At 37.6% G+C, this 26502-nt stretch overlaps 1 protein-coding gene across 1 annotated transcript in view; it reads left to right on the forward strand.

Moving 5' to 3' along the window:
- The window catches only part of LOC132428987 (caspase-1), a 36331-nt gene extending 20078 nt beyond the window's left edge, over positions 1–16253 (forward strand). The window contains exons 10-17 of the mRNA XM_069540984.1: positions 2629–2880; positions 7125–7234; positions 8251–8424; positions 9663–9897; positions 10738–10881; positions 12015–12124; positions 13668–13771; positions 15930–16253. Of these exons, the coding sequence (XP_069397085.1) occupies positions 2629–2880; positions 7125–7234; positions 8251–8424; positions 9663–9897; positions 10738–10881; positions 12015–12124; positions 13668–13766 (1124 nt within the window). The 3' untranslated portion in view covers positions 13767–13771; positions 15930–16253. The remainder of the gene's footprint in view (positions 1–2628; positions 2881–7124; positions 7235–8250; positions 8425–9662; positions 9898–10737; positions 10882–12014; positions 12125–13667; positions 13772–15929) is intronic.
- The last annotated feature ends 10249 nt before the right edge of the window (positions 16254–26502 follow it).

Below are 26502 nucleotides of genomic sequence, written 5' to 3' on the forward strand. Positions count from 1 at the left end.
TTTATTCACTTTACCATTAATCTCTCTAAAGCATGATTTCAGCTTCATTAACAAACATTTACTTGCATTCCCCTCCCGCCCCCGCTCACACTTTCTTGCTATTGTGTTTCTTTATTTCTTATTTTCCCTGTAGTGTAATTCTTTCCAAGGTTTCTGTCTCATCTCACACATTTAATTTAAGCTCCTAAAATGTAAGGACTGACTGTTTTCTTATCTTCTTCATGGTGCTCATACAGCATTTGACTGGGGAGTAGTACATTAAATTCACACTCATGGCTGCCTCTTTAGCTAGGCTGGATGACCTTACTTGTTATTGAATTGGAATCAGGACATCATTAGATAATAGATATAATAAACTGAAAAGCGGTAGACAAAACAAGTAAAGTGACTCAATAAACATAAACTAATGAGTTTGGTTGCCATTGTTAACTAATTAACAACTATAAGGAAAAAAATGTTAGCTTAGGGAGAAACAAGTTTCTCTGGGAGCATATTGCTCTGACACTCAGTCTAGTCTTAAGCACCAGGGAGAATTTCCTAAAGAAAATGCCATGTCATCTGAGACCTGAAGATAAACAGGAAGCAGTTGAGAAATAGAAAGGAATGTTGGGTGTGAGAAACTGTACACATAAGGATCCCTAAGTAAAGGCTTTGTAGAACCTGAAAGAAAGGTAAAGTGTTTAAAATGTAATGAGCAAGGTGGGTATAGTAGCAGAGGATGAGGCTGAATGAGAAGACCTAGATTAGATTAAGCTGAGACATTTCATGGTTACGTCTAGATTTTTAGAACACTGACTTTGCTTCATTGAGAAGAACAGATTAGAAGGGGACAAGAGTAGATTTATCAGACTCTTAGAGTAATTAAACAAGAAAGGATGTTGGCCTGAACTAGAGTATCAAACAGTTAGAGAGGGAGAAGTAGTCAGATTCTGCAAATATATAGCAGATAAAATCAATACAGTTTGAAGTGAGATGGAAAATAAGATACAAAGAAAGCAGAAGAGGTTCAGTATCACCAACTTTTACTGATTTGGTGTACTTGACTGTAAGATACCATTAACTAGTACATATAGGGAATGAAGAAGGTGATGTATAATGAGAAGTTCAGCTTTTAAAAGTTGAGTGTAATGAATTTGTGGGATACAGAGAAGGGATGAATATATGAGCCTCAATTTGGGGATCCACCTTTGGGCTGAATCTATAAATTCAGGGATAATTTATTTATTATTTAAAGCTAATAACTGAAGACATGAGAATGTGTAGATAATAAGAGGATGTAAAGTAAACATTCTTTGGTTTTATTGTTTACCATATTTCTCCCAGTACCACTTATTCAGTCAACACTCAACCTGTTGAAGGCAGAAATAAATAAAATAGAAACCCAGAATTCAGTCAGAGTAAACATTTCATAGATTAACCTGCATGTTGTTCATAATTCTTCAATCTTTCTGTTCTGACATGTGTATACTCTAGTGTAAGACCAGTGTTTCTGCCACCTTTTCTAAGAAGAAGCATTTTGTGACCTCATCTGCAGAAATTTACCCAGTCTTTTCTGAGTCCCTGAATCACTTTCTATTCTCTTAAGTAACTCTTTACCAAGTATCATGTAAAGTAGTTTGATGATTTGAGTGGGGAGTCGATTCTGAACCCCTGAGTTTGAATCCCTTCCTACCCTCTTACTAAACATGGTGTACTATTCACACAATTTGGATCAAATATTTAACTCTGTGTTCTCTGTGTCTGTTTCCTTTACTATATAATAGAAATATTAATATACATGTTACATGGAATTTTTATTAACTTTAACTTATAAGATTCATATGAAGCACTTGAGACCAATGGGGCCTCAATGAATATCAACTATTATTACTGAAGCTGTACTATGTTTAACTTTATAGAATATGGTGTAAGAACAGAATTTGAATCCTAATTTGTGTGATCTGGGCATTTTATTTAAATTATCTGTAAAATAGGGAAAATATTAACCATCTCATTGGATTATTGTGAGGGTCCATCATATTAATATTTATAAAGTATTTAGTACAGATACTTGTAAATAATAAAAATATTGTATATTGCTTTAAATGTATTTCTTTTTAAATCCTAAATGCATAATAGATGTTAGCTGTTATTAAATGAACTGATATTGGGTAACTTTTTATTCATGCTTTGTAATGTCCATGTTTCTTTCTCATAATATTTACCCAATAAACATTTACTGAAAGGATACTTCAAGACAACATGAACAATGAGGCTGGTGCTTCTGGGGCAAAGTTCTTGTTCAATGTCTTGGTGCATTTTTTTTTAGAATATGTCATTTTGTGTCGACTATCTTTATATCTAGATGAACTTTATAACTGTCTTTGTAGATTTAATTAAGTATTGATGAGATACCCTGCCTTCCCATGCACTATCCATTCAAATAATACCTGTGGTATTACAATAAAATACTTATTAATTTGACTTCCTTAATCACCCACAAAAGTTCTAATTATCCCAGACAGTAATATATTAACCTGGTGTCATATTGATCTACCATATTGAAAGATCAGTCATCAGATTATTTTCAATTCTGAATTTTTTATTGAGACAAGATCAAGTAAAAGGAAGCTTTGTATTTCTGACAAGGCACACACAACAAAAACCCACTTAAGATTTTGGAATCTGTGGGCAAAGAGCTCATTACTGGCGTTTTGGATGACTTGGTGGGAAAAAATGTCCTGAAATTGGAGGAAGAGGAGAAGAAAAAAATTTATAATGCCAAGCTTGAAGACAAGGCACGGGTCTTGGTGGACTGTATGCGACAGAAACGCCATGAAGCAGGTCAAATCTTTGTTCAAACCTTCCTAAACATAGACAAAAATTCCACCAGTATAAAAGGTAAAACTGGAATTATTTTCAAGGGATATCTTAAATTTTTCAGATCTACTTGGCTCCAAGGCTGCTCCACTGTCCTCTAAGTTCCCCATCCTCCTATTACTAAAGTATAATTTTCACTAAACCTATCATTGTCCTTTTAGAGGCCACCTTGTCATTTGTGGGAAGGTATCTAATTTCCAATTAGCTTAGAAGTTGAGTCCTTGTGTTTAGGTTGATCATAGAGATCGCTAATTGTAGAGACTTTGTAGTAAGGGATACCTGGAGTTGAACTCAGGTTTCTGTCACTTTGGACACTATGTGACTTCATTCAAGTTTCTTAACCTCCCTAAGCATCAGTATGAGCATCTGTGAAATGGGGACAATTTCAGTCACTTCATCACAGGCTTTGTAAAGCTAGGAACATAATGGCAGACACAGATTGACAATTCCTAATATTTTAGCTCCTTTCTGGAACTCTCCTCTGAACTCCAGATATATTTAGCTCTAGCTGCATATTCAGCATTTCCACTTGAAGGTTCCACTGGCTTCACAAAGCTAAGATATATAAAATGAAACACTTTATTCTCCACATCAAATCTATTACACTTCTTTCCCCTGTTTATCTCATTAGACAGGACTATAATCCACTGAGTTTCTTAATCCAGATCACAAATGTTTTCTTCACCAATGAATAATAGCTCTTAGCAGAGTGCCAGAGACATAGCAGGCATGTAATGAATATAGGATGAATAGGCAAATGAAGAACATGCATGTAATAAATATTAGTTACCAGAATTATTTTTAGCTTATAATATTTAAATGTTTACTGTGCTTATTCATTTCTGTGAGTTACAAAATATGATCAGGAGAATACTTATTCAATATAAACTGTCCAATATATTAACATCTTTCAAAACTTCACTTTAAATGAATTATGAATATTACTAGAGTCTAAATATCCTCAGATCCAAGTTCACCAGTGATGGACTCAATTTGGTATAGAGTTTAACCTAAAATTCCAGCCTGAATACTAGCATTTATCAATAATGATAAGCAATAATAAACAACATGCAACATAACTGTAGAGACCTCACTATAGCAAATAAGCTTTTTCAATAATCCCTTCTCTATGGAGAAGGGACACTCCCACCAGCAGGAATTATACACTAGTCTAATAGATGTCCAAGATTGTGGCCTAGGCTATGTTATCATTAACATTTAAGTTGGTCCTTGTGCAGGTTTATTACTTTCTCTTAAACCTGGGATGGAATAAAAACAATTTGGATTTAAAAACAAAATAAGAGAACAGACTGTGGTTGCCAAGGGAGAGGGGTGTGGGGGAGGGATAGATTGGGAGTTTAGGGTTAGCAGATGCAAACTATTACATATATAATGGATAAATAACAAGGTCCTACTGTATAGCACAGGGAACTATATTCAATATCCTAAAATAAGCCATAAAGGAATAGAATAGAATAGAATAAAATAAAATAAAATAAATAAAAACAAGATCAGAGATAATTCAACAAATGGGAATCAGAATTGAAATAAGGGGAACTTCAAAATGATTTTAGCAACCCCAGGAACTAGAATGAACCTTAAACTGAAATAACCTATCCCATCAGCAGAGTCTGTGGCAGGCAGGTGGCAGGTATAGACCGTTTCATGAAGTATCCAGTAGCCCCCTGAGTTCTACTGTACATGGAACCTCCAGAGGAATCTCAGGACACCTAGAGTATACTGGCCCAGGAGAACAGGAAGCTTGGTGAGTGGGGCTATTAGAATATGTAAAAGTCCTAGCCAGGCCTTTTGGGCATGGATATAATTCAGAGGGTTCTTAATGAGATACTGAGGAAATGGAGTGGGGGATAGGAAGAATCTAAGCTATTTGTTTCAATTATTTAGCAGTATATGTACATACTATGTGCCAAGCACTGTTATTCAGTCAGAGAGATAATTACTTAAATTCCTACTTGCCAAGGGAGAAGGACGTGTCTTATCTAATATCAGTATCTTTAGTTTTGTTTCAGTTTAAGGGGTTTCTTGAGCATTTCATTAGGTAACAGATAAAACTCAGATATTAAAGTTTTTATCTAATCTGCTTATTTTCTTATTTCTTTTTGCTGTGCTCTCAGGCCCATGGGTACTCCTTTTGAACAGCAGGCTACACTATATTACGTTGTAATGAAATGATTCAGTTTCATGATAATTTTACTATTAGACATAAGATAGTCTAATTTTCAGTTTTCTCTGTAAATAGTGTATCTATATATAGACATATAATGGTCATTAGGAGATGACATTTATTAAATTCAAGAGTACACCAAACTTGTCAATGACCTGGAAACAGGAGACTTTCAATGACAAAACATACCCTCTGACCAGGGACTATCCCAAGACCCTGGACTTCTTCACATTGGCAGAATCTTCTGCAGTAGGAAAGGAGAGTATGTGTCAGTACTTTATCTACAGAAATAAATGTTAAGACAGTTTGGTAGACTTAAAGACATACCATTTGCTCTATCTCCAGAGCTTACATTTTTAGCATACTTTTTAGAAAGACATTTATAAAAAAATAATATTTAAAAACTAATGGAAACAAATAAATGAAATTGAAAAAAATTATAAAGTTTAAAAACTGAAAAATTTACAGAAGATAATATTGCCTTTCTAATTAAAATAAAATAAAATAAGAGACTGTCTTGGTTCATTCATGTAAATGAACATAAAGGTTTATTCCTTTCATAGACAAAAACCTTGTTATGTTAGGTCTTGATAAACCTCTTCTGATTTTTATTTATGAGGAATCTCTTCCTTCCTTCTCCAAGGGAGGGCTCTGGACTTTCCCAGTCTCTTGCACAATCTTAGTCAAATGAGGCCAAACAGTTTCAGAAAATATTACATTTCTCATTTCCAACAAGGAGAAGTTATTTCCTCACATTTTAAAACATGGGTTGAAAATTTAGGGCTGGTTATTCAGCACTTTGGAGGCAAGGACATTCAGAGTAATGTAGCATCTCTGACAAAAAAATTGTACCTTCGACACTGGATGCAATACTATGATTAATGCATAGCATTTCTACTTTAAATAGCTGATTTCACAACTCGGTGAATCATTGAAGCCTATCTCCTCCGGAAAGGTTAAGAATTCACGCTGAGGTTGCTGAAAAAATAATACCTGGTTGGTACAGGATTTAGGATTCTATTAAGTATTTGAGTGTGTATGTGTCTGTGTTTGTTGTGTGAATTAGGAGTGGACTTGAGATGTCATATTACCCAATATGATAGCTACTGGGCACACGTGGCTTTTAAGTGCAAAAATTGTGGCTAGTAACAGGTTAAAATGATACTATTTTGGATATATTGTTAAACAAAATATATTGTTAAATTAATTGATTCTGTCTGTTTATATTCAATGTGGACATTAGAAAATTTTAAATTGCAGTGCCCTCCCCACCTGCAGCTGAAGCCAAGTCAGGAAAGAGCAACAGGCATCTAAAAGCACAGGAAGGCAGAACCTGTGAGATCTGACCTCAGCTCCATCCCCAAGAAATCAAGTGGTCCAACCCCTGAGGGACAGACCCCAACAGACCCCCACCCACCAGTTTTTTCTCCAATGTGCATAGATCAGATCAGGATGAAGGGAGGAGGCAAGACTCTATCACAACCTATGTGTTTGGGGTCAGGTGTCCCCCAACAGGTTTGTCTGTGTTTGCACCTTGTCCTGTGTCTGAGGTGCTGTGGCTGTATCCTCCTCCTGCCCTGGGATATTTGTATCTCCTGGCTTTGTAATAAGTGCTGCATACTCTCAAAAAAAAAAAAAAAGTGACTCAATGTGAGTGTGACTTAATTCTATTTCTAGTAGATAGCACTCTGATAAATATTTACTAAATGTACTCTTGCTCACAGACAGTAGAAAGTCCACACAGATGAGTAATACCCTAGAGTAAAACCACTGGAAAAATCAAACTGTTTTCATGAGTAAAGGGAAGGCTAACTTTGACCCTAAATCATTAAGGTGTCTTCTTCATAATATCAAAATCTATTATTGCATTTTTGAGTGGATCTGTTTTTACTACCAAGGATTTCTCCCTTCTTTCCCAGTCGTAATACATCTGTCTCCTCACACACAGGTTAGATACAACTATAACCCAACATGTTAAAAATCTTTTTCCCAGGATAACCCTTTTCTGTCAGTTTTCTTAGGTGATAACTGGGTCACATCGTCAGATATCACAATTTATATTATGCGATGTATTCTGCAGCTCCTGAGGAAATCGTGACTGGACCAGATGAGTCAGCAGAAACTACAGATACCCTCAAGCTTTGCCCCCATGAAGAATTTCTTAAACTGTGTAAAGAAAGGGCTAAAGAGGTACTGTGCTCTGTACAGGAAAGAGAGGAAGAGAGAAAAACAATTGCTTTCACTAATTACACAATTTCTTAAAGCATTAGTTACAGAGTGGCAGGGTGGGACAGTGGATTCCTTTTTCATAGATGCTTTGAGCAGGAAGAAATCACATGGCTTCACACAGATTCCAATTCTCTTTCAACCCTATGATAAAATACAAGTCTCTCACTTTTTTCATTTATTTGTTGTCCTATATATTTGGGATTTATTAGAATTTTAGCTGTAGTCATAGAATCAAAATATTTATAAGATAACATGGCTGAGTAGTAATTGTTTGCATTCCAGTTAAAAATTATTAACACCTGCAAAACACTATAAATTAAAATAGTACCAGAATGGGCTTCCCTGGTGGCACAGTGGTTGAGAGTCCGCCTGCCGATGCAGGGGACACGGGTTCGTGCCCCGGTCCGGGAAGATCCCACACGTCGCGGAAAGGCTGGGTCCGTGAGCCATGGCTGCTGAGCCTGTGCATTCGGAAGCCTGCGCTCCACAACGGGAGAAGCCACAACAGTGAGAGGCCTGCGTACCGCAAAAAAAAAAAAAAAAAAAAAAAAAAATAGTACCAGAATAATGTTACCCAAGGCAAAGGATCTTTATTTTTAGCTGGAGTCAATGGCAAATATCTCCTGGTTTTTACAAAATTTGATCTGAAACTTGATTGTTAAGAAAGATTGACTAGGTGGAGAAGAAAGAGGAGAAGGAGAGGGTAGGAATTGTTCTAGTCTCCTGAAGATTCTCGAGTAACCGTCACAAATATAATCTGGATCATTGTCTGGGCTTTTGAAAAATAATTCCCTTCCAATTTGTACTTCCTTCTATTGTCGATTCAATCCATTACTAAAAGAGAGAAGACAGTGTCTTCTGGTACAGGATAGGAGAGAGGACATCTATGCAAGCCCTTAAAAGCAACAGTGATTGGTGTATGAGGGTTTAAGAGAGATTTAGGTAAATCAAACTCACTGCATATCAATTTCCTGCAGATCTATCCAATAAAGGAGATAAAGGCCCGCACTCGTCTGGCTCTCATCATATGCAATACAGAGTTTGATCATCTCCCTCTCAAGAATGGGGCAGCCCATGACATCATGGGAATGAAGGGGCTGCTTGAGGGCCTTGGCTACAGTGTGGATGTGGAAGAGAAACTCACAGCCAGGGTAAGGGCCCCTCACCCACCCCAAACACATACATATTCAACACATATCTTCCTAACAAGTGAACTTTATAATATTAAGCAAATAACTTTAACAACCATAGGTCTCATTTGTGTGTGTGTTGTGTGTGTGTGTGTGTGTGTGTGTGTGTGTGTGTGTGTGTGTGTATCTAAGTGTGTGAATGTGTGTTATAAAATAAAAATATTAAGACAGGTGAAATCTATATCTCTTTAGATCTTCAAATATCCTCAGTTCCATAAAACTGTACAAAAACTGATTGGCATATGTACCCACAAAATTCTTAATTCTGAAGTGGGATGATTGAGATTCAGCCCCAATATTTCCCAGAAAATTCTGGAGTAATGAATGTTAGCAGGAGTGTGATCACCATATAAATACTGAATCCTGACTGTTCCAGGGGCTATTTTGGCATTGGGGATGGGTCTGTAAATGAGACAGAAGGTTCCCAGCTCACACTGATCTAGGTTCACTTGGTGGGGGGTGATCAAACTATAAGCAAAACAGAACATTTCAGAGATTTGATGTATCTGTGTGTCTCTAAGATTGAAAAGAAGTGAAAAGGAAATGAAAAGGAAAAAGGAAACATAAGAACAAATTGGTGAGTGAGGAGTAATAATGTTTGATGGAATGGCCAAGAAAGACATTTTGAGGAGGTAATATGGGATCTGACACATGACTATCAGAGACAAGATAACTCTGGAAAGATGTGAATGAAATATATTCCAAGCAGGCTCGACTACAAGTGAAAAGTCTGAACCTAATATGAAACTGGCACTTGAAAAGTACAGAAAGACCAGTGTGACTAGAGCCTAGAGGAGGAGGAAGAATGTCAGAAGGGAGAAGTATACTTACGTCACAAGTTTTATTTTATTCTAAGTATGGTGGGGAGTGCCTTAGAAGGGAAGTGGTATGATACATTTATTATTCAAGGTTTTTATTAAGTAATGAGAGAAAATACAGAGATGAAAATGAAAGTATATAACGACAATAAGCAAATGTAAAATGTATTGGGGACAGGTTATATAATGTCAGAAGGAACAAAAAGTTGAACCCATTGATCCATTATAGAAATAAAAATAAAACTATCATCAAGTAACCACTATGTAAAGCCACCATTATTGGAACGTTACAGATGTTTCTTATACTGATCATAATAAATAGGAGGTCAGTTTAATTTTAATGCTTGTCCTGTTAAAGTAACACTTTGCAGTCTTTTTCAGGATATGGAATCAGTGCTGTGCAGATTTGCTGCCTGTGAAGAGCACAAATCTTCAGACAGCACATTCTTGGTGTTCATGTCTCATGGCATCCTGGATGGGATCTGTGGGACTATGCATAGTGATGAAAACCCAGATGTGCTACCTTATGACACCATCTTCTGGATATTCAACAACCGCAATTGCCTCAGTCTAAAGGACAAACCTAAGGTCATCATTGTCCAGGCCTGCAGAGGTGGTAAGTTCTGAGATGAAAAATCCAAAAGTCATAAAGGTGTTTGCAGAGGACTGTAGTATGTTTTGTTTCTAGGGGAAACAATCTTAAACCCCATCCAGTGAAAATAAACTAAATTGAATTATTAGGACATTCCAATTAGGGGGCTGGTATCATGAGACTCTGTTTTGTTAGCTGAGAAATTTCTGTTCAATTTGATTCAAGGTAAGTGGTGAAGGAGATCACCAGAATTCTCAAATCAAAGTTAAACAAAAATATTCCAACCTTGGAATGAAATCATTTAAATGACAACTTTACTTGTAAATGTTTTACAGACATTTTGACATTCTCTGGCTTGAGAATAATTTCATTTGAAAGTCAGGCTATTATGTGATAGCAGTATCTTTTTTTTTTCTCATATATTATTGAAAGGGAAATGAATAAGTAGATGAGGGAAACTGGGATTGCAGTGACATTTTTCTTTGCTTTTTTTTCCTGACTCCCAGTTCCCTTTTAGCTTTTTGGAACAGTGTTTGAAGATGAAAAGCCAAAATAATTTAGCTATAAAATGATAACTATGCTCTGAAATTATGCAGATAAGGCTTTAACTTCTTTGTTATTCTCAGCAAGTGGGTTCTTCCAATTCTAAAATGCTGTCACTATTAATTGGCATGTTGCTCAACAACACAATAAAAAGGCAAACTGTTGTATGTGGGGTGGAGATACACCTGTATGTGTGTATGTATGTGTGCACATGTGTGTGTGAAACTGGTTAGAATAAACATTGTAAAAGAATGAGGTGGGCAATTGTAACAGTCATACTGAGGGAGACACACAGTGTGTAGGAAATTGATGTCTCTACAGCAAATCATGGGGAATTGTGGGTCAGTGACTCTCCAGCAGCCTTGGCAGACAGCTCTTCACAGTCACCTGAGAACCTGGAGGAGGATGCCATTTACAAGACCCATGTGGAGAAGGACTTCATTGCTTTCTGCTCCTCAACCCCACGTATGTGTCTTTCAATTGCAGACATGGATTTGTGGGTCTGAGGCTACCTCTGAAGATTCTAAAAAAACAAGATAAGCTCTGGGCAGCAATTATTTGACGCAAATTTTGAATGCTGTCAATATATTTTACTTATTCTTCACTTTTAAAAATTGACTTTTATTATATGTTGCACTTTACAGACAAAGGTATAGTAACCATTAAAACAACCTAATACAAGAAAATCCCTTTACCATCACACTAGTTAAAAACAAATGATTGATTCAGTTTTCTATTAAATCCATTCAACATTTTGAGTAGAGTTTTTATGGATCTAGGGACTGATGGCCATTTCTCAAAAATTATCAACTCCAAACCATTTTCTCCATATTTCCCATCTGGTACTATTTAGAGTGGTATCCCAGCAAGAAGGTGGATGCCCTTTTAAAGGAAGAAGAAAATGATACAATGGGACTTATTAGGCCTACTATTAGGGGAACAGTATCTAGTCCTTGAACTTTAGGTAATCATCTTGAGAAGCCTTATATCTGAGGGTTTCTAATTTACATATTTTTAAGTACTTTTACCACTTTATGCAGGTATAATTAACATACAAAAAGCTGCACATATCTAATGTATACAGTTTAATGAGTTTGGAGATAAGTATATACCTGTGAAATTATTACCACTATCTATACCAAAAACATTTCCCTTCCCTCCAAAAGTTTCATTAGATCTTTTTATTTATTTTGCTCACTGTATTGTGAAAGACATCATGGTATATAATCTGTAAACAATCACCTATGTGAACATGAGGAAATTCTTTAATCCTTCTGAGCTTCTATTTTTCATCTGTAAAATGGGATAATTACAATTATCTCTCAAGCCTCCTTTAAAAGCCAAATGAATAAGCATAAGTCACATAGTAGAAAGTCAATTCCCAAAATACAAGGTAATCACTATGCAATGACCTACAGTTTTGATGAGCTGCTTCTTTAGTTCAACTTCTTTATGGAAAATGAGTTAATGAAAGGTTGTAAGTTCTTCCCCTAAACATGTCAAGATAATTCCCAAGCTATGTTTTAAAAGACAAAAAATGTAAAAAAAAAACATGGTGAAGGCCACAGCCCAAGGTTTACCATTCCTTATCGTCTTAGATAATGTGGCCTGGAGAGACATCACAAAAGGTTCTCTCTTCATTACTCAACTCATCACATGCTTCCAAAAATATTCTTGGTGCTGTCATCTAGAGGAAGTATTTAGAAAGGTAAGCTCCTCTCTCCTTTTCTAATCATGTATTTGTTCAGGAAGAGTTTACTATTATTTGCCTTTCAAGTGACAATGACAGATTTTTGTCAGACAAACGAAAGTAGAGTGGTACTGGTTTCTGTAATCCATGTGTTTAAAATCTGATTTACAAAAAGACTATGTTAATGTACCACAGCAAAAGATCAAAATAGAACAAAATATTATAACATGTGAGCTTGTGTGTTATGGGCTATAAGTTCTTAAAATTCAAAGAATGGAAAGTATTTTGGATTAATTTTCACTGCTTCATTTATTCAATAAATATACATTGGATGGTCTACTTGGTAATGGGTTATATCTTCATGACACAGGGGTAAATGAGACATATGTGACATAAGGCTACCTAGAACTAACATTCTTGTGAGAGAGATGGGTACTGAATAAGCAGCCCAACAACAACAATAAAAAGTGTGTGATACAGGTTGTGATAGGATCCAAAAGAGAAAGTCCTAGGACACATGAAAGAGAATGTAGGAGAAAAATTCTTTGAATAGAGTGGCCCAGAAGGGAAGACTTGATACTTCTTCCCCAACTCAGGACATTCCTTATTTATCCCTTCCTTCCTAATTTATTTTCCTCCAATAGCTCTTACTACCACCCACCCAGTATATATTTTGTTTGTTTATTGTCTGTATTTACTCACTTGCATGCAAGCTCATGAAGGCAGGGATTTGTTCAACACTCAACAAGCTGGAAGGGAGGAATTAATATTCACTGAATAAATAAATGTATGAATGAGTGAATAAATGTCCCTCCTTTTTTAGGGAGAAAAGTATTGGTATTAAGAACGTGGGAAAGTGTGGTTATTTTTAAACTAAAACCATAAAGAACAATAGCACTCCCATGGGAAAAGAAGGATATACCTTTAGTAAATTGGAGAAGATTGCATTGTAACCTGAGTCACAGTCTTTGTGACTAGGAGCTTAGGAAGTTAAGTCCTATTGGATGAATAGGATTTAGACATACTTTCAAGGGAATTCCTCAGAAGAGATTAGAAATAGTGGATCTAGGTAAGTAGGATCTCATTGATCAGTCTACAGAAAAATACTTCAGAGCTCATCTTGATGGTGAATGTGAATATTGCTCATCATTCAGGCTTTAAGGACAAAATTCTGGGATTTTAACCTTATTGAATTGAGGAGTTAACCTTGTTAGAGTTTGAAGATAGAGGATCTCTGAGGTCCACTTTTCATGAACGAACACCAAGGGATAATTAATCATCAGATCTGTAGATCAGAAGTGGAAACTAGGAAAAAAATGCAGTTTGAAAAGACTTGAATTAGGCATGAAGTGTGTATTTTGAGATAAAGAGCATATTCTGACATTAGGTGTCATTTCTAAGGGGTAGGGTAGCAGTGACAGGGAATAAGAATGTCCAAGGGCTTGGTTCCATCGATCCTAGGAGCACCCTTCATTCGAAGAATTTTTTGGCTTATTGTGCAAAACATATTTTGAGAATGCATAAGAGGTACGTATCAGCCAGAACCTCTTTTTGTTTTTAGGTACAAAAAGCATTTGAAAAACCAAGTGTTAAAGCCCAGATGCCGACCATTGAACGACTCTCCATGACAAGATATTTCTACCTCTTTCCTGGCAATTGAAAATAGTAAGTATCAAGAGTTTTTGTTGGCAGGCAGAATAAGTGGGACAGTGATATTAGTAGTGAGGTCCAATGACCAATGACAGCCTATTGCTTTAGTAGTCAAATTAGTAAATTAGTATTCCTTGTTTATGTAGTTTGTTGATTAGTTGCTAATTTTTACCTTATTTATATGCATCTGGATCCACCCCTCCATCTCTACAATCATCAATCAATAAATCAATCAACCAAGAAGGTAAGCCAAATCAAGACAGAAAGTAATAAACAGTGAAGGACACAGGGTAACAATTATTAGCATAGACATGTACTCATGCTTCCATTATTACTTATATTCATGTCTCTCTCTCTCTCTTTCTTTCTCTCTCTCTCTCTGACACACACACACACATTATTAGTTACCAAATATTGCCTCAGATTAAAAAAAAAAAAAAACAGAAAAAAGAGGTGACTGTAGAGAAAGCAGGACTGTGGTCCTCTGAGTGCAGGTGTCATATTACTGATACTGAGCTACCATTACTATACAGTATAAAATGCACCCTGGAAGAGTTTGTGTCAATGAAGACTCTGGTTCTCTGACTGTTCTCACAGTGTAGATCACAGAACATTCTGAGTCAGTTCTCAGATTCTTTTTTTTTTTTTGCGGTACAAGGGCCTCTCACTGTTGTGGCCTCTCCCGGCTCCGGACGCACAGGCTCTGCGGCCATGGCTCATGGGCCCAGCCGCTCCACGGCATGTGGGATCTTCCTGGACCAGAGCACAAACCCGTGTCCCCTGCATCAGCAGGCAAACTCTCAACCACTGCGCCACCAGGGAAGCCCCTCAGATTCTTAATTACTGTTCAGAAACCCCTTCAATCACCCATATTAACACTTAAACAAAAAATTTTTGGTCAAATTATTTTAGAATGTGTTTATTGAGTTTAGACCCAATAATTATTTACTCACTCATAACAGCTTTATATCACACTATATTATAAGCATATTATTAATCTCCCTCTCAGAAACATAATTAAGTTTATATTTTATAGTAAATTTTATCTCAATTCTTGAAATATTTACCCACCATCTTCTACCCCTGGTTTCTGACACCCTGGCTACATAAATGCATAGATACTTCAGCAGAATAGCTTTGACTGCCTAATTAGTCCAATAGAACCATATTTGGGGATTGAATTATTTATTTGACTAATATTTATCACGCACTTACTATGTTCCAAGTTCTGTTCTAGATGCTTGGAATGTACCAGTGAACAAAATAAATGGAGTCCTTGCTCTCAGAAAGCTCATACTTTAGTGAGTGGAGACAGACTCTAAATACACAAGCAAGTTAATATATGTTAGAGAGTGGTAAGAGCTAATAAGAAAAAATAAAAAGGGCTAAAGAGACACAAAAAGATGGATACCGGGGCTTCCCTGGTGGCGCAGTGGTTGAGAGTCCGCCTGCCGATGCAGGGGACACGGGTTCGTGCGCCAGTCTGGGAAGATCCCACATGCCGCGGAGCGGCTAGGCCCGTGAGCCATGGCCACTGAGCCTGCACATCCGGAGCCTGTGCTCCGCAACGGGAGAGGCCACAACAGTGAGAGGCCAACGTACTGCAAGGTAAAAAAAAAAAAAAGATGAATACCATACTGTTATAAATAGATTACTCAATAAAGGCTGCTTTGAAGTAATGAAGTGATTTGAAATCAGAACAAAGAATGGATAGAGTAAGGGAGTGAACCTTATGGCTCTAGTGGGAAATGAATCCCAACACCAGAAATAGGAAGTACGGATGCCCTGAGGCAGATGTGTGCTTAAGACTTTTAAAGTACTGCAAGAAGGCAGCTGGCTAGAGAATAAGAGTGGGAAAAATGGCAGGGTAAAATTCAGAAAAATGGTGAGAAGCTTGATCACATGGGCCTTGATGATCACATGTAAATGTTTTAAAATCTTTTATCCTAAGTGAGATAGGAAACCCTTCAAGAGCTTTTGAACAGAGAAATGATATAATCTAACTTAGATTTTGCAAAGATCACTCTGAGTACTTTTTGATGAATAGACTACAAAGGTCACAGATAGAAGCCAAGGGAAATGGCAAAAGCATATGGAAGAATCACAGTAAGGGTTGGATTGAAGGCTTCCAGGGATCACTATCTTAACCGTCTGTTCTTTTTCTCTTCTTCAGAAAATCACAGGAAGTTCAGCTGTTTCAACTTCAAGAAGCACTTTTACCAGTACAGAACGCATGTTTAACCTTTTGTCTTTCAGTGAAAATGAAAACAAATGAACTGTCGTTTTGGGGGGTCTTCTAATAGAGAATAGAATTTCAGTTAAAATGGTGGATGTATGGAAATGAAGTGGAAGAAGCAAACTGGATTTTCTAGTTTTATTGCATATAATATCTGCACTTCATTGAGTAAGGGGAACTGGTCATGACTTGCCCTCAGCAATAGGGTGAAAGGAGATGGTGCCCATCTGGAGACAAGAGCTGTAAATTGGTCAGCTCCTCCTTTATACACTCATTAAGCCCCAGGCCTAGAATTGTGCAGAAGAAGTTTCCTAATATATTATTTAACCAACATCATAGCTTGAGTTCATTTTTTTCTTCAGTAAGTTATGATTTTAGCAAATTATGCCTATGTGTCTTTCTTCCCATCTATAAGTTAATTTGCTTTCTTGTTGATTATTTTCTTTCCAGATTTCTGCATATTTCCAAGCTTCAGGAAAATTTTATTATTTAGCAAATATTTGGTTATTGTCTAAAATAAATTGGGCTTTTGATTCAAGATTGTGTAACTGAGTATGTTTGTATGGAAAGACAAATATTATTAGATAAAGAACAGCAAAGAGATTGGGGAGTGTCAGCAATGGAAGAGGAGAATGTTAAAATTTCTGGAAGGGTGAATCTTGGTAGAAGAATTCTGGCACATGGTCATCTGAGCTACTAAGTAAGGAGATGTACCACTTCTGTTACATACACACAGAATTCTGAATAAATATTTTAGTACATGATGAACTGCATTAAAAAAATAAAAGGATTCTCTAGATGTCAAGTACAACCATAATAGGTAATATTTATTATTGTATGTCAGGATTATTTTAAGGATTTTGATTGTTATAAGGGATTGTGTGTATATAAGTAGCTAATTTAACCCTCATAACAGCCCTATAAAGTAATCACTATCAATATTACCATTTTACAGGTAAGGAAACAAAAGAAAATAGAGCTTAAGTGATGTGCCCAAAGTTACACAGTTAGTAGGTGGCTGCACCAGGATTTCAAGGCAATCTGGCTTGCTCTGGAATCTGAATTATTAACCACTGTACCACCTTACATCTCCAAAGCAAGGAGAAACTGAAATTGTATGGGTTTGAATTGTAATTCAAACTTCAATTTAACTGAAGTTTGAATTGTAAGGTTAACTAACACTACAAAGATTCATGATATTTAGGTTTCTGGACTTCATTTGTCCATGTGGAGACATGAGACACATCCCAAAGTTCAAAAATATACAGGGAGAGACTTCATTCTCTGACTACTGCATGATAATATTAGAAACCTAATAACATAAAGACTGCCACACATTTCCACATAGTTGGAAATAAGAACACACACAGATAGTATATACATATACAAACATAAATTATGAAATATACATAAACACATATAAAAAGAAGAAAGGAAAAAAGTATAAACTAAGCATTCAACTTGAGAAGTCAGAAAAATACTGAACCACTTAGAAAATAGAAGAAAGCAAATAATAAATATTAAAAAGAAAAAAATTATGAGATGGTAACAAAACAAAAAATTGAACAGATCACTTAAGAAAAATCCTGGTCCTTTAAAAAAGAATGGTCAGATAGCAGACGTTCAGCAAGATTGAGTATGAAAAAATAGAATTAGCACAAAGACAATATTAGAGATAAAAAAAGTGCAACAAATAGAGATAAACATAAATTTTAAAAAAACCATAAGAGAATACAATACATAACATAGATGGAATTCTAGAAAAAGTGAATTAACAAGATTAATATATAAAGAAATTAAAAGACAAATGGATCAATAAACATTAAATTAATTATTTTTTGTCATATCTACTGCAAAAATAATTAACAAATCCAAGTGACTGTAGACAAATGTCTTACAAAACGTTTAAGAAATTGATAAACTCAATTTTACATAAATGCTTCCATAAAATGAAAAGATAAGTGAACTCCAATTCTTTTACAGATCTAGTACAAAACTGATATGAAACTAGAGAGGTAGAAGCAAAGTTAGAAAAATACAGGATGGTTCGGTTTCGGACGGAGCGCAGGGAGAGGACTGGGGTTGGCGGCTTGAACATAGCCTGAAGGGGTTAGTGCACCACAGCTAGCCGGGAGGGAGTCCGGGGAAAAGCCGGCACCTGCCGAAGAGGCAAGAGACTTTTTCTTCCCTCTTTGTTTCCTGGTGCGTGAGGAGAGGGGTTTAAGAACGCTGCTTAAAGGAACTCCAGAGACGGGCGCGAGCCGCGGCTAAAAGCGCGAACCCCAGTGACGGGCGCGAGCCGCGGCTGAAAGCGCGGACCCCAGAGACGGGCGCGAGCCGCGGCTGAAAGCGCGGACTCCAGAGACGGGCGCGAGCCGCGGCTGAAAGCGCGGACCCCAGAGACGGGCGCGAGCCGCGGCTGAGGGCGCGGACCCCAGAGACGGGCGCGAGCCGCGGCTGAGGGCGCGGACCCCAGAGACGGGCGCGAGCCGCGGCTGAGGGCGCTGACTCCAGAGACGGGCGCAAGCCGCGGCTGGAGGCGCGGACCCCAAGGCGGGCGGGAGACGTTGGGGCTGCTGCTGCCGCCACCAAGGCGCCTGTGCGCGAGCGCAGGTCGCTCTCCACTCCCCTCCTCCGCGGAGCCTGTGCAGCCCGCCACTGCCGGGTTCCCGGGATCCGGAGACGACTTCCCCGGGAGAGCGCACGGCGGGCCTCGGGCTGGTGCAGAGTCACGCCGGACTTTGCCGCCGCAGGCCCGCCCCGCATTCCGTGCCCCTCCCTCCCCGCCGCCGGCCTCCGTACGCCAGAACCCCCGAATCAGCGGCTCCTTTAACCCCGTCCTGTCTGAGCAAAAAACAGACGCCCTCCAGCGACCTACACGCAGAGGCAGGGCCAAATCCAAAGCTGAGCCCCTGGGAGCTGTGAGAACAAAGAAGAGAAAGGGAAATCTCTCCCAGCAGCCTCAGAAGCAGCGGATTAAAGCTCCACAATCAACTTGATGTACCCTGCATCTGTGGAATACATGAATAGACAGCCAATCATCCCAAATTAAGGAGGTGGACTTTGGGAGCAAGATCTATGATTTTTCTCCCTATTCCTCTTTTTGTGAATGTGTATGTGTATGCTTCTGTGTGAGATCTTGTCTGTATAGTCTTGCTTCCACCATTTGTCCTAGGTTCTATCCGTCCATGGTTTTTTCTTAAAATTTTTTTTCTTAATAATCAATTTTAATTTTAAGAACGTTATTATACTTTACCTTCGTCCTTTCTTTCTTTCTTTCTTTCCTTCCTTCCTTCCCTCCTTTAGACAACGAATCATCCCAAATTGAGGAGGTGGTCTCTGACAGCAAGATTTATGATTTTTCCCCCTTTACCTCTTTTTGTGAGGGTGTATGTGTACGCTTCTGTGTAAGACGTTGTCTGTATAGCTTTGCTTCCAACATTTGTCCTAAGGTTCTATCCGTCCCTTTTTTTTTTTTTTTCTAATTAAGAATTTTTTAATTCAATAACTTTATTATACTCTATTTTATTTTTACTGTATCTTCTTTCTGTTTTCCCTTCTTTCCCTCCTTCCTTCCTTCCTCCCTCCCTCCTTTCGTTCCTTCTTGCCTTCTTTCCTTCCTTGCTTCTTTATTTCTTCCTTCCTTCCTTCCTTCCTTCCCTCCTTCCTTCCCTCCTTTAGACAACGAATTATCCCAAATTGAGGAGGTGGTCTCTGACAGCAAGATTTATGATTTTTCCCCCTTTACCTCTTTTTGTGAGGGTGTATGTGTACGCTTCTGTGTAAGACTTTGTCTGTACAGCTTTGCTTCCAACATTTGTCCTAAGGTTCTATCCGTCCTTTTTTTTTTTTTCTCTAATTAAGAATTTTTTAATTCAATAACTTTATTATACTCTATTTTATTTTTACTGTATCTTCTTTCTGTTTTCCCTTCTTTCCCTTCTTCCTTCCTTCCTCCCTCCCTCCTTTCGTTCCTTCTTGCCTTCTTTCCTTCCTTGCTTCTTTCTTTCTTCCTTCCTTCCTTCCCTCCTTCCTTCCCTCCTTTAGACAACGAATTATCCCAAATTGAGGAGGTGGTCTCTGACAGCAAGATTTATGATTTTTCCCCCTTTACCTCTTTTTGTGAGGGTATATGTGTACGCTTCTGTGTAAGACTTTGTCTGTACAGCTTTGCTTCCAACATTTGTCCTAAGGTTCTATCCGTCCTTTTTTTTTTGTTCTAATTAAGAATTTTTTAATTCAATAACTTTATTATACTTTATTTTATTTTTACTGTATCTTCTTTCTTTTTGTTTTTACTTCTTTCCCTCTTTCCTTCCTCCCTCCCTCCCTCCCTCCTTTCGTTCCTTCTTGCCTTCTTTCCTTCTTTGCTTCTTTCTTTCTTTCTTCCTTCCTTCCTTCCTTCCTTCCCTCCTTCCTTCCCTCCTTTCCTTCTTTCTTTCCTCATACGTCTACTAATTCCCTCTACTTTTTCTCCCTTTTATTCTGAGCCGTGTGGATGAAAGGCTCTTGGTGCTCCAGCCAGGAGGCAGGGCTCTCCCTCTGAGGTAGGAGAGCCAACTTCAAGACACTGGTTCACAAGAGACCTCCCAGCTCCAGATAATATCAAACGGCGAAAATCTCCCAGAGACCTCCATCTTAACACCAGCACCCAGCTTCACTCAACGACCAGCAAGCCACAGTGCTGGACAACCTGTGCCAAACAACTAGCAAAACAGGAACACAACCCCACCCATTAGCAGAGAGGCTGCCTAAAATCATAATAAGGCCACAGACACCCCAATACACACCACCAGACGTGAACCTGCCCACTAGAGAGACAAGATCCAGCCTCTTCCACCACAACACAGGCACTAGTCCCCTCCACCAGGAAGCCTACACAACCCACTGAACCAACCTTAGCCACTGGAAACAGACATCAAAAACAGGAGGAACTACGAACCTGCAGCCTGCAAAAAGGAGACCCCAAACACAGTAAGATAAGCAAAATGAGAAAACAGAAAAACACACAGCAGATAAAGGAGCAAGATAAAAATGCACCAGACCTAACAAATGAAGAGGAAATAGGCAGTCTACCTGAAAAAGAATTCAGAATAATGATAGTAAGGTTGATCCGAAATCTTGGAGATAGAATGAACAATAGAATGGACAAAATGCAAGAATCAGTTAACAAGGACCTAGAAGAACTAAAGATGAAACAAGCAATGATGAACAACACAATAAATGAAATTAAAAATACTCTAGATGGGATCAATAGCAGAATAACTGAGGCAGAAGAACGGATAAGTGACCTGGAAGATAAAATAGTGGAAATAACTACTGCAGAGCAGAATAAAGAAAAAAGAATGAAAAGAACTGAGGACAGTCTCAGAGACCTCTGGGACAACATTAAACGCACCAACATTCGAATTATAGGGGTTCCAGAAGAAGAAGAGAAAAAGAAAGGGACTGAGAAAATATTTGAAGAGATTATAGTTGAAAACTTCCCTAATATGGGAAAGGAAATAGTTAATCAAGTCCAGGAAGCACAGAGAGTCCCATACAGGATAAATACAAGGAGAAATACGCCAAGACACATATTAATCAAACTGTCAAAAATTAAATACAAAGAAAGCATATTAAAAGCAGCAAGGGAAAAACAACAAATAACACATAAGGGAATCCCCATAAGGTTAACAGCTGATCTTTCAGCAGAAACCCTACAAGCCAGAAGGGAGTGGCAGGACATACTGAAAGTGATGAAGGAGAAAAACCTGCAACCAAGACTACTCTACCCAGCAAGGATCTCATTCAGATTTGATGGAGAAATAAAAACCTTTACAGACAAGCAAAAGCTGAGAGAGTTCAGCACCACCAAACCAGCTTTACAACAAATGCTAAAGGATCTTCTCTAGGCAAGAAACACAAGAGAAGGAAAAGACCTATAATAACGAACCCAAAACAATATAGAAAATGGGAATAGGAACATACATATCGATAATTACCTTAAATGTAAATGGACTAAATGCTCCCACCAAAAGACACAGATTAGCTGAATGGATACAAAAACAAGACCCTTACATATGCTGTCTACAAGAGACCCACTTCAGACCTAGAGACACATACAGACTAAAAGTAAGGGGATGGAAAAAGATATTCCATGCAAATGGAAACCAAAAGAAAGCTGGAGTAGCAATTCTCATATCAGACAAAATAGACTTTAAAATAAGGACTATTAAAAGAGACAAAGAAGGACACTACATAATGATCAAGGGATCGATCCAAGAAGAAGATATAACAATTGTAAATATTTATGCACCCAACATAGGAGCACCTCAATACATAAGGCAAATACTAACAGCCATAAAAGGGGAAATTGACAGTAACACATTCATAGTAGGGGACTTAAACACCCCACTTTCACCCATGGACAGATCATCCAAAATGAAAATAAATAAGGAAACACAAGCTTTAAATGATACATTAAACAAGATGGACTTAATTGATATTTATAGGACACTCCATCCAAAAACAACAGAATACACATTTTTCTCAAGTGCTCACGGAACATTCTCCAGGATAGATCATATCTTGGGTCACAAATCAAGCCTTGGCAAATTTAAGAAAATTGAAATTGTATCAAGTATCTTTTCTGACCACAACGCCATGAGACTAGATATCAATTACAGGAAAAGATCTGTAAAAAATACAAACACATGGAGGCTAAACAATACACTACTTAATAATGAAGTGATCACTGAAGAAATCAAAGAGGAAATCAAAAAATACCTAGAAACAAATGACAATGGAGACACAACGACCCAAAACCTGTGGGATGCAGCAAAAGCAGTTCTAAGGGGGAAGTTTATAGCAATACAAGCCCACCTTAAGAAGCAGGAGACATCTAGAATAAACAACCTAACCTTGCACCTCAAGCAATTAGAGAAAGAAGAACAAAAAAACCCCAAAGCTAGCAGAAGGAAAGAAATCATAAAAATCAGATCAGAAATAAATGAAAAAGAAATGAAGGAAACAATAGCAAAGATCAATGAAACTAAAAGCTGGTTCTTTGAGAAGATAAACAAAATAGATAAACCACTAGCCAGACTTATCAAGAAAAAAAGGGAGAAGACTCAAATCAATAGAATTAGAAATGAAAAAGGAGAGGTAACAACTGACACTGCAGAAATAAAAGAGATCATGAGAGATTACTACAAGCAACTCTATGCCAATAAAATGGACAATCTGGAAGAAATGGACAAATTCTTAGAAATGCACAACCTGCCAAGACTGAATCAGGAAGAAATAGAAAATATGAACAGACCAATCACAAGCACTGAAATTGAAACTGTGATTAAAAATCTTCCAACAAAGAAAAGCCCAGGACCAGATGGCTTCACAGGCGAATTCTATCAAACATTTAGAGAAGAGCTAACACCTATCCTTCTCAGACTCTTCCAAAATATAGCAGAGGGAGGAACACTCCCAAACTCATTCTACGAGGCCACCATCACCTTGATACCAAAACCAGGCAAGGATGTCACAAAGAAAGAAAACTACAGACCAATATCACTGATGAACATAGATGCAAAAATCCTCAACAAAATACTAGCAAACAGAATCCAACAGCACATTAAAAGGATCATACACCATGATCAGGTGGGGTTTGTTCCAGGAATGCAAGGATTCTTCAATATACGCAAATCTATCAATGTGATAAACCATATTAACAAACTGAAGGAGAAAAACCATATGATCATCTCAATAGATGCAGAGAAAGCTTTTGACAAAATTCAACACCCATTTATGATAAAAACCCTCCAGAAAGTAGGCATAGAGGGAACTTTCCTCAACATAATAAAGGCCATATACGACAAGCCCACAGCAAACATCATCCTCAATGGTGAAAAACTGAAAGCATTTCCACTAAGATCAGGAACAAGACAAGGGTGCCCACTCTCACCACTCTTATTCAACATAGTTTTGGAAGTTTTAGCCACAGCAATCAGAGAAGAGAAGGAAATAAAAGGAATACAAATCGGAAAAGAAGAAGTAAAGCTGTCACTGTTTGCAGATGACATGATCCTATACATAGAGAAGCCTAAAGATGCTACCAGAAAACTACTAGAGCTAATCAATGAATTTGGTAAAGTAGCAGGATACAAAATTAATGCACAGAAATCTCTGGCATTCCTATATACTAATGATGAAAAATCTGAAAGTGAAATCAAGAAAACACTCCCATTTACCATTGCAACAAAAAGAATAAAATATCTAGGAATAAACCTACCTAAGGAGACAAAAGACCTGTATGCAGAAAACTATAAGACACTGATGAAAGAAATTAAAGATGATACAAATAGATGGAGACATATACCATGTTCTTGGATTGGAAGAATCAACATTGTGAAAATGACTCTACTACCCAAAGCAATCTACAGATTCAATGCAATCCCTATCTAACTACCACTGGCATTTTTCACAGAACTAGAACAAAAAATTTCGCAATTTGTATGGAAACACAAAAGACCCCGAATAGCCAAAGCAATCTTGAGAACAAAAAAAGGAACTGGAGGAATCAGGCTCCCTGACTTCAGACTATACTACAAAGCTACAGTTATCAAGACAGTATGGTACTGGCACAAAAACAGAAAGATAGATCAATGGAACAGGATAGAAAGCCCAGAGATAAACCCATGCACATATGGACACCTTATCTTTGATAAAGGTGGCAGGAATGTACAGTGGAAAAAGGACAGCCTCTTCAATAAATGGTGCTGGGAAAACTGGACAGGTACATGTAAAAGAATGAAATTAGAACACTCCCTAACACCATACACAAAAATAAGCTCAAAATGGTTAAAGACCTAAATATAAGGCCAGAAACTATCAAACTATTAGAGGAAAACATAGGCAGAACACTCTATGACATAAATCACAGCAAGATTCTTTCTGACCCACCCCCTAGAGTAATGGAAATAAAAACAAAAATAAACAAATGGGACCTAATGAAACTTCAAAGCTTTTGCACAGCAAAGGAAACCATAAACAAGACCAAAAGACAACCCTCAGAATGGGAGAAAATATTTGCAAATGAAGCAACTGACAAAGGATTAATCTCCAAAATTTACAAGCAGCTCATGCAGCTCAACAACAACAAAAAAACAAACAACCCAATCCAAAAATGGGCAGAAGACCTAAATAGACATTTCTCCAAAGAAGATATACAGACTGCCAACAAACACATGAAAGAATGCTCAACGTCATTAATCATTAGAGAAATGCAAATCAAAACTACAATGAGATATCATCTCACACCAGTCAGAATGGCCATCATCAATAAATCTAGAAACAATAAATGCTGGAGAGGGTGTGGAGAAAAGGGAACCCTCTTGCACTGCTGGTGGGAATGTGAATTGGTTCAGCCACTATGGAGAACAGTATGGAGGTTCCTTAAAAAACTACAAATAGAACTACCATATGACCCAGCAATCCCACTACTGGGCATATACCCTGAGAAAACCGAAATTCAAAAAGAGTCATGTACCAAAATGTTCATCGCAGCTCTATTTACAATAGCCCGGAGATGGAAACAACCTAAGTGCCCATCATCGGATGAATGGATAAAGAAGATGTGGCACATATATACAATGGAATATTACTCAGCCATAAAAAGAAACGAAATTGAGCTATTTGTAATGAGGTGGATAGACCTAGAGTCTGTCATACACAGTGAAGTAAGTCAGAACGAAAAAGACAAATACAGTATGCTAACACATATATATGGAATTTAAGAAAAAAAAAATGTCATGAAGAACCTAGGGGTAAGGCAGGAATAAAGACGCAGACCTCCTAGAGAACGGACTTGAGGTTATGGGGAGGGGGAAGGGTGAGCTGTGACGGGGCGAGAGAGTCATGGACATATACACACTAACAAACGTAGTAAGGTAGATAGCTAGAGGGAAGCAGCCGCATGGCACGGGGATATTGGCTCGGTGCTCTGTGACAGCCTGGAGGGGTGGGATAGGGAGGGAGGGAGGGAGGGAGACGCAAGAGGGAAGAGATATGGGAACATATGTATATGTATAACTGATTCACTTTGTTATAAAGCAGAAACTAACACACCATTGTAAAGTAATTATACCCCAATAAAGATGTTAATAAAAAAAAAAAAAAAAAAAAATACAGGATGATTTTTCAGGAACATTGATGTAAACATTCTAAATAACATGTTAGCAAAGCAATTCTAGCCATATATGAAACATTACTAATATTTTTTAACCAGCTAGTATTTATTCTGGGAATGCACTTATAGTTTGATAATAAAAATAATTATGATAGCATTCCTCAAAATAAGAGATTAAAGGGAAAATTGTGATATTTTAAGAAGTTTAGAAGGCATTCAATAATATTCAGAATTTGTTCATAATAAAAAAGAAAAACAGAGAGAAAAGCAATCCCTTAATCTAAAAGCATGTATCTAATAAAAGCCTATCAGGAAAAAAGGAACAGAGTAATAGCACTTAATATG

This window comes from Delphinus delphis, chromosome 8 (assembly GCF_949987515.2).
Source record: "Delphinus delphis chromosome 8, mDelDel1.2, whole genome shotgun sequence".
NCBI lineage: Eukaryota > Metazoa > Chordata > Mammalia > Artiodactyla > Delphinidae > Delphinus > Delphinus delphis.